Source organism: Lycorma delicatula, chromosome 3 (assembly GCF_047948215.1).
Source record: "Lycorma delicatula isolate Av1 chromosome 3, ASM4794821v1, whole genome shotgun sequence".
NCBI lineage: Eukaryota > Metazoa > Arthropoda > Insecta > Hemiptera > Fulgoridae > Lycorma > Lycorma delicatula.
Window position 1 is genome coordinate 144534945 of NC_134457.1, and position 14509 is coordinate 144549453.

The window sequence follows — 14509 nt, forward strand, 5'->3', positions numbered from 1 at the left end:
TCCTGAGATACACATAATCTGTTGTTTAAAAATGTAAAGGAACTTGCAGTCTCTTTTTATTACATTTTTAATTGTATTAGGTATTGAGAAAAAAATGTTTAAATATTCCTATTAAAAATAAGAAACATTTTTTAAAATATTTACAGAAACATTCACAAGAAAAAAGCTCACAACACAAACATTTTCAACACTAGAATGGGCACAAAGATCAGAACATATGAAAAAGTACTGGAAGCACCGCAAGGCCCAAACACTCCTATCGAAAAGACTTGCATAACGGACTATACAGTCCTGTGGTCATAAAAGATAATAATAATAAATACATATCATTTGTACACTTTTAGCAGCTATAAACATTTTTTAAATTCTTTCAGATTTTCTGAAAAATTTTCTCCACTTGGAAGTTTTCTTTTATTAAAAATCTCTTTATGAAATCAGCCCTACTTCTGCTTAAGTTAAACTACTCTTTAACAACTATTTATAAACAATATAAATTACTGGCCTGAAGGCTAGTTTATCCTTCATAATACTAATAAGTACTAAGCTATTTTAAACCATAAAACATAACTGAGTTTTCTATGCAATAAAATCAGTATATGCTTAAAGAGGGAGTTGGTAATATAAAAAATATAACTATTAAAAAATATTTGTAGTAGTATGATAAGTCATCATTTAATTTGTTATAGGAAACAACAGCACGTCTTCTTTTCATGGCAGTTAGATGGGTTCGATGCTTAGCACCATTCCAGACGCTTTCAAAGCGTGATCAGGTAATCCACATAACTTTAAGTGGTATGGAGGAATAATACTTCAATTTTTTATTATCTTTTGTATTTATCTATCTTTGACACCAATTCAAATTTTAGTTCCTCAACAATCAGAAACTAGTTAGTAATAGTTTGAATAAATGGTCAAGGTCATAAAAATGGTACAAACAGCTAACCTACTCTAACTACGCTTCTGAGATATCATTTTTTAAAGAAAAATTAATGATGTTCTGTTAATTAATTCAATACAAAATATTATGCTTGAACAATCAAAAGGACGGGTTGTTTACTGGTACGGCAGGTCTGGAGATATAAGTACTGCCTGAGACCAGTGGAGAACAGTTACAAGTTCAAGTTCAAGTGTGACAAAAGCGATTACAGTATGCGAGAGCATTCGGATTAAGTTTTGGTAAAAAAAAAATGGTGAAGAATGCATCATCATGAGTATTCCACTCAGAATAGTGGTTGAAAACAAAAAAACTGTTCGCGAGTTATTTGTGAACAGGAGTGAAAGTAACATTATTTTATTCATTTATAAAGTGTAGGGTAGTTCTTTGTAAAAATTAAAAGTTAATAGTACTTGAATAAAGTGAATTGTATGAATTGGAGATTTTTCAATTTTTATCTATTGTTAACTCAATAATAATTTCCATTAGTTATTATAAAGTGTATAGTAAATCGTTATTGTATTTTTTTACTTATGATTTAATTGGGATTAAGTTCATTTTATATCTAATCTGAACTGCTATTTTGTATAGGTTATTTAAGGATAATAAACTATATTAGGAAGAGATAGTTTAGAAAAGAAATAGGTAGAAAAAGTTTTGCATGTACAGTCTGTTTTACATAACATATATACATATTCTTGTCAAACCTTGAACACGTAACAATATATATTTTGTTATTATAAAATACATTTCAAATAAGTTACTGAAGCAGGTAAAATAGACAGAAACAGACTGCTAAGATTACATAAAATGTAATCTTAGATCTTAGCAGTCTAAAAAAGAAGATAACACTGCCTTTAACCTGACTGTTCTAATTTCTATTGATGAACAACCTGACAAAAGGTTATTTTTAACTGGATTTGAATATTCCTGTTTTATTACTCTTTGGATAATTGGTCTGAATTTGGATGTTTGATTATTCTATCTCTGGGATGATTAACCTAAGATTGAATGAAATTAGCTGCTCAACTTTACATGGAAGATGTGGAGAAATGTGATATAAATTTCAACAGAATATACAGTACACTACAAAATAGTAAAATTCCAATTGCCCGGTGTTGCTAATCCTCCAGTTTAAGAAATAACTAAATAACTGCAATTTATTTTCTTTAAACTTAACAAATATATTAAGTAATTTGATGTTTCATTAACGGGTCACTTCCAATGTATTTTGGTTTTGCATAATTTCCATTTTGATTGAATTTTTATTTATATAAAAGAAACTATTATTTTTTTAAACATATACACATGTCAACATTGTTGGTGGTATTATCTTTATGACCCTTTATTTATCTTTTAAAAATACACTCTGAAATACTTACAGTAAAGTTTCAGTAATATATAAAGATAAGACAATAAAAATATAAGAGCTGTGTAATTGTTATTCCAAACAAATGGAGTATATATAAAATTTGAGATGTAAGAGATTAATTTTTTAGTGAAACTTCAATTTCAATCATCCGTGGAGAAAAATTTTATAAGTAAATTTAAACATTTTCATGGAATATTATAATTAATTACTTAAAATATACTAATATTGGAAAAATAATAAGATCAATTCATTCAAAAGTAATAAGGTAATAAAATCTAACAAATGAGAATTGAACAACATCTTTTAATTTCTAGGTCATCTTCAGGCTTGATTTTTAATTACAACTTATTACATTATTAATGAAAATATGGAAAGTTGAAATCGCATTATCATAAAACAAATGAAAAATAAGGTATTATTTTTGAATGACAGCACATAAAACAAAATGTTCTTTTTTATTATAAATGATCAATTATTTCTTCAATGTTTTCAATATACACATCATTTTGCATGTATTGATGCTATTATTCTACTTTGGGTAAAACCTACCTTTTGTGAAGCATGGAGAAAATAATATCTTATCTTTTTAGAGCATGTAAATAACTAATCACCTATCTTTTATAAAACATATAGTTTAAATTTCTTCTTCAATATTAGCTGTTTTATTTAATTCTTGGTATTTTTCAATAACCTAAATCCAAGATAAGGGAATTTTATATACACATTCTCTCTATCCAGTAGGGAAAATTCTTTATTTAAAAATGTGAGAATATTTTATCTTAATATTTTTTAATAAAAAAAAAAAAAATTGCTTACTTTTTATTCTTTATCATAGTTAATTACATTGCAGTTTTTTTTTTTAATAAAATACTTTATTTTCAGTTGCTGTTACTTCAAGAATCATGGAAGGAGTTATTTTTATTACATTTAGCACAGTGGTCAATTCCTTGGGATTTATCTCCACTATTTAATTCTGGAAAAGCTAGAGAACGTCTTCCTCCAGATGATCCTGTTGTTTGTAATGAAGTAAAGACCATTCAAGAGATACTAGCAAGATTCAGACAATTATCTCCAGATGGTAGTGAATGTGGCTGCATGAAAGCTGTTATTTTATTTACGCCTGGTGAGTATATTGTATATTTTAGCATGTATTAAAAACACTCCTCTGTCGAGTTGAAATATGGTATATTATGCACTGTTTTACAGAAGTAAGGGATATTTTTTCTTTTTTACTATCTATCCCAGTCTTTCTTATGGCACATATAAAGCACCTGAAGTACAAGAGACAACAATCGAAGTAGTTTACTGTGAAAGTAATGATATTCATTAAATATCATAATGCATTTATTACTGTGACATAAAAGTTATATAACTTACAGTAATTTGTTTTGGGTAACTATTCTTATATTCTATTTCTACTTTATAATAGATATACCAACACAATTTGCAGGAAAGGTCTAGCTAAACATTTTGTTATTCAGCTGGGTATTTCCATATTCATACAATTTCAAGGATGGGTGATAATCACTAATAGCATCCAGCTGGATTTGTAACAGGAAGACTTTAATTTCTCGGGTAAAAGTAAAGGACATCTTTAATGTCCCGCAATTTTGTTGCAGGACATTAAAGGTGGTCAAAGAAAAATCATTGATCAGTAACATTCTGCTTCCATCAAGGGCAAAAATGTCCCCATCTGAATAACTGGATACGCATTGCCTGGCTATATCATTGAAGCTATCATCTGGGTAAGATTGTTTGCATCAAATCAGATCCATCTATATGTACATCATCCTTTCTCACCATCCAACCTTTTTCCTTACCCTTGATCCCTTCTCCTACTTTGGGTTATTGGGTTAAGGTCACATCCCTCAAGGTTCATGATGATAGTACCTGCCTGCCAGTTAACCTGTTTAAATACTCTGTCTCCTATCAGGTGGGTAAAAAATTATGGCTGAAATATAGAGTTAATTTCCATAAAATATAAATACTTTATTAGTGCTCCACATAATTATTACAAAAAGATAATTTTCCTGAAACCTGATGGTAATTTATTAGTTATTATGTCTTGAACAAATGTGTGTATCAAACTGCATAAAGATTGAGCTACGCTGAACAGATAAAGAAAAAAAACTTATTTAATGGTTTATAATCATTTATATAAAATAAAAATCTAGAATTAAATGCAGATTTCATTAAATAATTAAATCTTATACAGGAATTGATAAAAATAGATAAAATCAAAAGATACAAAAACTAACAAAAAACATCACTTTGCAGCAATATGTAGAAATACATGTACTTATAAAGTAAAAAATAAACTGAAAACAAGAACAAGAACAAGAAACAATAATATAATCATGCTATTAGCAATCTAAGTAGAAGACAAAAAAGGTTTGCTTGTTCACAATAAAGTAGTTTCTACATAGTTCCAAATCTTGTAAGAACAGGTGGACTGGCTTGATTGAACACAGCATTGTGAGTAATCTCTTGCATTCATTTTGGCAAAAAGCTGCAAGCCAAGTGTATTTGTTGAGTATCATCACATACTACACATATCAGCTAACTATAATAAGAACTCGACTCAATAAAATATCTATATTAATGAACTCATACAAGCTTTTAGACTTGATTCAATGACTGGAGTATGGAATACATTGAGCAGAATGGTTAAATCTACTTGGAGACAAAATGAATGTGTTCAGAGATTACCCAATTGCAGGTCACTTTCAGAAATTGGAATACCAACATGAAAACTTTTACTCATATAATATTGAAGCCATAAATTCAAACTTGGAACATAAAATTCTCTGCTTTTTAAATACGTGAGATTTACAAGATGACCAAATTTAAGAAAAAGAGCATATAAAAAACACCACAGGACTAATATATTAATTAACCAAAGGCTAAAGGGCTTTACAAACTTGTTAACATAGGATCCATCAACAATAGAATCACCTTAAATACTACTGAAAAATTTACACAATAACTCCAAAAATATCCGGAACCACACTTTGATACATTTAAAAAGTAAGTGGTCTATGAAAATTTTAACCACATTTATCATTCTGTTCAATGAAATAACCATCATTAGTAATCTATCTACTGAAGGAAAAGCGGAATTAACTAAAATTCTATGCTCAGTCAAGAATATATCTCTATGACAGTATTGGCTTTAATTGTAAAACAGCTATTATACTTCTAAGATCAAAAGAACATAGAATGTTAACATGTATATATGAATATTGCATATTAAATAGTTACTAAATAATTACAGTATAAATGGCTGGATTCAAATAGTTGGCTAATGTCTTTCACTGAATCCATAAATAAAATCAATCTGATTTACAAAGAAACCAACCAACTTCACTTTTCTATAATATGCACTTAACATATATTGATTTTTTTTATTTATACCCCATGTCTATATCCACCTCTTTAGTGCACTCTATTAAGAAAAAAGAAACACTCACCCTTTTATAGGAAAGAAACACTTAAAAAGAAAGAAATTCCACATTTACAGGTTTCTTGCTGCACAAATACAGGAACACATATTTAATGTAAGAATGAAAAGTTGCATCTGCTGTTATAATATTAAGTCTATGCTTCAGCATCTTCCTCAGTAGTAATGCAGAAAAAAATAGTAATATCTACTGAAAATAGAAATTATTTTGAAATTGTATTAAAACTTATTTTGTATGTGATCAAACAGTATACTTTATTACAAATGTACAGAACAGTTTATTTATCATAAATATTTGATAAGTTGTCAAATTTAATGTGTAAATTTTATATTAGTTGAGTGATTACTTTCAACAGTAACAAGTTATGAGTAAAACCAATATGTTGTGGTGCAGCCCACAAAAACTTTAATCATGCATCCTGTTTCTATGAAGTAATTTGCAAAGGTTGATACTGAAGTGTGTGAGGTTGTACATGTTCTAAATATCTACAAGTAAATATAGCTATAAGTTATTTTAATTTATTTAGAGCTCCAATATTCATGTACTACACCGAGTATATTATTAACAATAATCTACTAAGCTGTGTAATATAATTACACAGCTGGACCCTATTGTTAGTTCTTATCAGCCTTTGACGCTCTTGCCTGTAATTGCAAAGGTTTTTGAGAAAGTTTTGTATCTCCGTATTATTAGTAGATTAACTACTGAACAATTATTGATGGACAGTCAATACGGCTTCCGGCCTGACAAGAGCATGAAGTACACCATATTGAAGGTGATGAATATTGCTTCCTCCAATGTATGTAGGTATGTGTTAGTTGTTTTTATGGATATATCCAGGGCTTTTAATAATTATGGTGGCCTTCTGCCTTGTTTCAAATGCAGAAACGTGGTTGTATGTGGAATGAAATAAAGATTCTCTCAAGTTATTTAGCTGTCGAACCGTTGCCTCCGTGATGGCAGCTCGGAAGTAGGGAAGACCAGAGGGTGTTTGTAGGGCAGTGTATTGAGTCCCCTTCTTTGGTTAATTGAGTTTGATTCTATGTTATGGTTGAGGTTGCCTAATGGCTGCCACATTATTGCTTATGCGGATGATGGGCTATTTCTGCTTGAGGGGCACTTGTGGAATGAGATAGAACACCGAGCTGCCCATGCATGTGTGATTCTCAGTCTGTGGAGTCTCCAGCATAAGATGATTTTTAGTCCAGAAAAAGCCATGATGATGTTGTTGAAGGGTCGACTGGCCAATTCACGCCGAGCATGGGTTTCAATGGCCGGCCTTCCCATTAGGTATGTTTCTGCTCAAAAATACTTGGGTGTAATCCTTGATGAGAATCTTTGATTCAAGGAACACCTTCAATATGTTGCCAAGAAGACTGTAGCTGCTTTTTTTTGGAATTCGCAGTTATCCATCCCGATTGGGGGGCTGAATTTCTGTACCATGCGTATCCTCTACAAGAGTGTAAGTGAGGCTATCATGTTATACACTGCACCTGTCTGGGGTCATCGCATGATCTTTAGGTGTTACAAGGACATTCTTTTGAGAGCCCAGCGCCTCCTTCTGTTGGCTGTTGTCGGTGGTTTGTAGGACTATGTCGCAGGAGGCAGTCTGAGTTATTGCTGGCATTAAGCCGATACATATTCTTGCTATAGAACATTGTATTTCCAAACAGGATGGTCTTCTTACTTCGGAATGTATGCAGGAAATTGAAACCAGGGTTTTACATTTTGGCAGGCCAGGTGGGATGTCTCCCCTGTTGGTCGTTACACGCATGGCATATTTACAATTGTGTCTGATTTGCACACGGTTAAGTGGATTTCCCCCAATTGGTATATTACGCAATTCCTTTCCAGGCATGGTGCTTTTTGGGAGACATTGGCTAGGTTTCGTTTAGTAGATTCAGGTCTATGTCCGGATTGCGGGGTTGATGACACGTGGACCATGTCCTCCATGTCTGTCCCCGGTAAGAGGATGAATGTACCACAGTAGTGAACTTGAGAGAGTGAACTACTTTCTGGGTCTCCGAGTTAATTGGAAGGTATTTAAACGGAGTAGGATCCCAGCTGAGACATTTGATTGGCCGGGGGTAGGTGTTTTGGCAACGAGCCTCGGTTAATTCAAAAGCAATGATGGTTGAAGTCGAGTGGCAGAGCCGCTGTAGTCAGGGGGGAGGTAACTGCGCTACTGAGGGCATGGTTGTCCATGTAGCTGTGAGGTGTGGCACTGTCTTTCCAAGAGCGGTCTTCGAATGTGATGGGAGTAAATGTTGCATGGTTAATTTGGAGCAATAGTTGTTAAGGTTGGGTAGTGGAGCTGCTGTTCGCAGGGGGGTGACTGCGTTACTGAGGGCATGGTAGTTCATGCAGCTGTGAGGTTTGGCACTGTCTTGCTAAGGGCGTTCTTCAGGTATGATGTTCATAGTGGGTGATGGGATGTAGGTCTGAATTTCGTTGTTACATATAACACATTTTGAACGGTATGAGTTTAACATTGTATTGAGTTTTGTTACTTAGTTGATGATTGAGGCATTTACAGTCTCAAGTGATGGTATTAAAATTGGACTAGGTGCGGGGTTCATGCTTCTGCAGACTCAGTTAGCTAGTTCAGAGGATGATATTGTAGGAAAAGAAGAGTGAAGATGTCTGAAAGAAGCCTAAAGTGAAGACGTTGGTCGAGATAATAATTTTTACTAATGTAAATGTCTGCTGAGACATTTGCATCGGTGGCATCCTGTCTGATGACTGTGAGATGTAATCAGTTAGTGGGTCTAAAGACAACCTCCGGTAAGGTCCCTCAGGGATCAGAACAGAGGGGATGGTGTGGTAACTGGAATTGCCACAAAATGGATGTTTTTCCCTAAGGGGTTGGGATGGGAATAGTATAAGGCCTAGTAGTAAGTATATAGTATGAAAATGAAATTTCATTTTTTGCACTATTATATATTTTGTTTTACAATATTACTTTCACTTTAATTTCAAAAATTGAGGTTTTTCATGCAATTGCATTAGACCTTCTTTAGAATGATGTTCAAAATAATTCTATAACTAAAAACCTTTAACACACCAAACAGATTTCGGATTAAAGCAAGTAAACTTCTCATTTCAAGGTCACAGTATAATATTCTATAACAGCAACCATGATACCAACAGTGAGGGACCACTACCTCCTTTAATTGCCTCCAAAAATAAAGATGAGTATTAACTACAAAGGTAGTTTAAGGTATACTGATTTGCCCATTTATATTTTACTCATTTTGAGATTTCCTAAAAGTTACAAAGAACTATCCCAGCAACTATATCTACAGACTCAGGTACATACTTAATCACAATAACCTTTAAAGGAATAGTTTGTTTAACTTATCTTTACTACACACGAACAGTATGATGTTAACTATCTAAAGAACAATATCCTCAACCACTGTCCAAAAATAAAAATACTTATCAAAATTAGGGAGGAAGTAAAATAAATACTTATACAAATTTATGTTTAGAAAGTTTTGGGTTTATATGACACAGAATTAATGTATTATAAAACTGTAATTAGGTAGCCCCCTGATATTTTTGTGGGATGTATATAAATAAACATATATAAATATTTGAAAAATACAAAACAAAAATAAGGGAATAAACTACTAGTATTAATTAAATCCATTAAGAATTGATAACGTTTATGCATTTCTATTGTTAAAGTGTTATATTTGCTTACAGAGAAAATTAACAAAAACATTAATAATGGTTACAAAAATAAAACTGTAATTCTCAAACTACCGTCTATAACTTCCATTATTCAAGTGAACTATAGTTACAGACTGTTTAAAATATACTGAATGCATTTTGAGAAGTAGTATAGAAATTTATCTTAATGATAGCAATTATAATTTATGGTAATAATTTGTATTTCTGAAAAATTTAGAGACATCAGGACTAGTTGATGTGCAGCCTGTTGAGATGCTACAAGATCAAGCACAGTGCATACTTGGTGACTACGTAAGAGGTAGATATGCTCGCCAACCAACCCGATTTGGTCGCTTATTACTGATGTTACCCAGTCTAAGAGCAGTACGGCAGGCAACAGTAGAACGTCTCTTCTTTAAAGAAACTATCGGTGATATACCAATACAAAGGCTTCTGGGTGATATGTATCATATGGAGAAATCATATGCTTGAACTATAAATGTTGAATAATGGAAATGACAGAGGTGCTTAAATTTGTTTCCATGCAAGTTAGTTTTTTTTTTTAAATTTATTAATACAATGAATATAGTTGGTATTAATTAACACCAAACTTTTAATGCTGCTGGTGACTGCTGATGCTAAATAACATCAATGAGCTAACTAGAAGAAAAGATTACAAGAGCAGTGTTTATCATCTACAACTGTAATAGTATAATCAGTTCATCTAAATTACCTACTTCTTATAGGTAAGTCAATTGTTCATTGTTAATAGCATTCCCTACATGAAAGGTAGGCAAGGCTTCTCACTGAACCCTGCCCTGACCAGTTATTTTGTCATGAAATATGATGTTTTCTTTCATTTCTTATAAAATGTATAAACACAGAAAGTGTTATATGCAATATAAATAAATTTTACAATGTATTATATGATATTTGTGATTTAAAAAAAAATATATTATTAAATATTTCACAATACTGCATGTTATTAATATGTTTATTGACACAGTTTTATGAAAATAAGGTTTTTTCAAAAAAACTAAGTTTTGTCAAAAAGCATTTTATTTTTATTAACTAAACCTGCCAATCAACAAACACTTTCCAATAAATGGCAACTGCATTGCACTAAAAAAAAAAAAAAAGTTGATAATTAATATAATTTTATTAATAAGGTGTTTAATTTTACAGTGAAAATTTACTGGTTCACTGTTTTCTTGGTAAAGAGTTATTGGAATTTGTCTGTGAACTAAGAGAAAAAAAGGCTTTTAAAGTAAATTAACATTTTTTTTTTAAATGGGTAATATTCTAACTCCAAACATGCTGAAATTTATCATATGAACTGGTTGTAACTAATTGTTCAATTGTAGATGCAGCATTACATGAATGACTAGTAATTTTTCAGATAATTTTACATGAAAAACCAAAGTAATTTTTAAAGTTGAATACAAATATTATCTGTATGCATGAAAACAAACAGCTAAAACTGAAAAAAATTATGAAGTTGAATTGCTACAAAGATAAAATCATGGAATAAAGAGATTTTTTATTGTTGTTGATTAATTCATCATTTAAGTTCAAAGCTTATGGAATGGAAATTTGGTAGTGTGTGAAAAAATGCTGTGCCTAACTTCGATTCAAACCAAACCTGGAACCTTCCAGATGAAAGCCTGGTATGCTACTTCACTCCCAGAAAGGTTTAAATTACTGAAAAATTTTCTGGATAAAATTGAAACAGATAATCTGCTTGTAACAGCAGAATGAACAAAACATTACAAGTTAATGATTTAAGTAAGCAAGGAATACTGAAATATAGCTGAACATTGTGCAGCGGGCAATGGTTAAAGGCCCCAAACTTTAAATATTCAAAAAATACAATCTCTGCAATTATAATTAACAGCAGCAACCAAGGTAAACATTAAGAAACTTACTACTGCAGTTAGATTGCATAATAAATTTCAGCATGAATGAGAGACTTGACATCTCTATTTACTACTGAATATTTAGTACTTTTCTTATTCAAAATATTTAAACATATTAATGTATATGTTTGGGAAATTAATTTTTAAATTTATTTACTACAGGTTTCCAATATAATTAATTTATGTTTAATTTATTTATAATCAAATTATTTTTCCTTCATCTACATCCTTAAGAATTAAATAAAGGTAAAATAAAAACTGCAATGGCAAAAAATGATAATTTTACCATAAAAGAGGCTCTATCTAGTCACATTGTTATATTATTTATTTAGTAATAAATATGTACATACAAATAATCCAACTATTATAAATAATAAAAATTAGTCATTTAATGTTAAGTATCATCATTTACACCTCAATCAAAAATGTTTAAAAAAATAATAATTTGATGTATAATATTATGCTATACTAACATAATTTTTTACCAAACATTTTCAGTCATAATTTAAATGAAGCAATTAATGTATAATTTTATTGTTGGTGTTAAACTCTGTATCATAACTATATCATTATTATTATGCATTAAAAAAAAAATTAATAAAAAATGTTTATAAAGTCATAAAAACCATTAATCTATGTACTATGAAAATAACTCATCAATAACATAAAAAAACATAGTTATGCAATATAACTCTTATACAATAAAAATACCTTTAATATCTTAAAACAAATGTTTGTAAGCATAACTTATTAACACAGAGATTGGGTATTTCACTTAACACATGATTACACATTATAGAAACAGTTTATAATGTTTTCACATCATTTCTTTGCTTGTCACTTATCAATATAGTTTGAATGTTAACCAGGATGAGCAATTCAATCTTCCACAGGACTGAAGAAACATTACTTCATTGCAAATAGCTGAAGATTGCTCAACAAATATAATTAATAGCTCACCAAATTTGTTCTTGATACTTGTCACCAAATTGCCAAGCAAGAAACCACCGAAGAAACAGCCTCCACAGTCCTCACTTGCACTTGCTACAGTAACATTCAATCTAGAGTAACAGGTTTCATACAAATTACATTTATTATGAAGGTGTGCAAGTAAACATGCTTGTATTATGACAATCTATTTATCTGTAAAACTATTTCTTAGCTGTTGGTTGTTTCTGTCTCTAGCTCACTGTCCAACCTGGTCACTCGCTTGACTGTGTTCAGTTCCCCGGTGAAATAAGACTACTTGACAGGTAAGATGTTTGGTGGGATAATAACAACTTTTTCATCATTTTCCCCAACATCATGTAGTACTATATAAAATATTTTTTTGCTGTACTATTATTACCATATGTCAAAGAATTATATTTCAATATTGCTTTATATCTTTTCATCTACCTAACTTTCTACTTCTCATATATTCCACAAATCATAAAAAAACTGCTAAAAAGGAAGTACCCTTGTTTCTTGTTCTTCATTACAGCCAGACACCACATAAAACAAACATTCAATAATTATTTCAATGGTGTCCTATGACCATTTCTTAAAAAATAAGCTAACTTTTGTCTGTTGTTACATTTAATAAATAAGCTACAGTTATATTTGTATGGCTATAGTTATATTTGCTAATTAGTCCTTTTCTAACAATTATGTGAAAATATTTAAAGTTGTTTATGCCTGTTAAGTGTTAATTTTTTTTTTTAACATTCTCATGAAATGAATTTCAGTTAACACAGGGTGACTATACTGTTGGTAATATGGAGATGCCAGCAACATAAATGGATTTATAATTTTCATCCACAGAAAAGTATTCTCGTTTGCATACCCCTGATATAAATTTAATACTAAAAATTAATAACATACTTTGAAAATTATAACTGTACTATCGGAAAATATTTTTGGAATTAATTATGAAGATCCTTCTTCAGAAGAGTTGTAATGTTGATAGTGAAGTGACAATGTTGTTAATGATGCATTTCTTAGAGCAGCTAGAAATTCCTTTAGAATATATGTCTGATCAGTTGTATTTCTTTATTTAATATACTGTTTTTGTCAAATTTTTGTGTTTGTAAATTTCATACTATTCAAGTGAATTAATATATTGATTTTTATGTACTATGTTTAATTCTTGGGTATTGTAATTACTGTACATTTGCACACTTCAAAATAATTAAAATTCACACAAACTATATTTAACAGAATCAACTTTATAAAACACAAAAAGAAAATTTAACAAATTTACTATGTAACCACATAACACTGGTTACCTATTTTAAGACTGGCACCATTAACAACAGTTTCACAAATAACTAGTAAAGGAGCTACATAATTAACAAAGAAAAGTTCTTAAAATAAAACTTTCATGTATCTTGAGAGTTAATTAAAATTTGTAATATCTTTAAAAATGCTGATCAAAGAAGAAATTAAATTATGAAAAGCAATTAAAATACAGTGTGTTTAACTTTACAAACACATTCTATATTAACATAAATGTAATGCAAGTATATTTAAATTAGGGTAATTAATTGTAAAAATTGATTTATGTCATTTAATTGTAAACATTTTAACTAGTGTAAATAATATTATAATATGTATGTATAAGTATATACATGTTAACTTACTACATCTGTGATATTTAGAATTAGAAAAAAGAGTTTATTAATTATTATTCATTTAATTAAATATAAATACTGTATTTATTAAATAACTTTTGTAGTTTATAATAATAAAATAAAAAAGATAAAATAAATGTTAGTAGCATATCCAATGGTAGCTAATTTTTTTTCTTATTGGAAACAATGTAATAAAACATTAATCCCTAATCTACCTTAAAATAACCACATAAGATTTTTTAACTATTAAATTAATTTGTAATTAAAAAGAAATTAATATCAAACAAGTGCAATAGAATAACTTTATGTTATTATGTAATTATTTAATAGATAGAAATCTTGTGTAGAACAACAAATTTTCAAAAATATTATTTGTTTTTATTTTTTGTAATTTAGTCAACTTATAATGTGCAATAGATTATAATTATAATATTAATAATTAATATGTGTAAAATATAAAATTAAAAAAAATTGTATTTGGCAAAAAAAAAACTGATTCATAATTTATTCAGGTTTCCTAGTTTTCTAATTCATTACTT

General features: G+C 29.9%; 1 protein-coding gene and 1 long non-coding RNA gene across 2 annotated transcripts in view; one reads left to right on the top strand and one right to left on the bottom strand.

The window, feature by feature from the left end:
• dsf (nuclear receptor dissatisfaction) overlaps positions 1–9934 on the top strand; it is a 63393-nt gene extending 53459 nt beyond the window's left edge. Inside the window, exons 6-8 of the mRNA XM_075359216.1 lie at positions 687–770; positions 3189–3429; positions 9681–9934. Of these exons, the coding sequence (XP_075215331.1) occupies positions 687–770; positions 3189–3429; positions 9681–9934 (579 nt within the window). The remainder of the gene's footprint in view (positions 1–686; positions 771–3188; positions 3430–9680) is intronic.
• Positions 9935–11662: 1728 nt separating this feature from the next.
• On the bottom strand, positions 11663–14032 carry LOC142322076 (uncharacterized). The gene is made up of 2 exons (XR_012755770.1): positions 12953–14032; positions 11663–12917 (listed from the first exon to the last, which is right to left on the bottom strand). It is a non-coding gene; the product is annotated as an uncharacterized LOC142322076 (long non-coding RNA).
• Between the last annotated feature and the right edge of the window lie 477 nt (positions 14033–14509).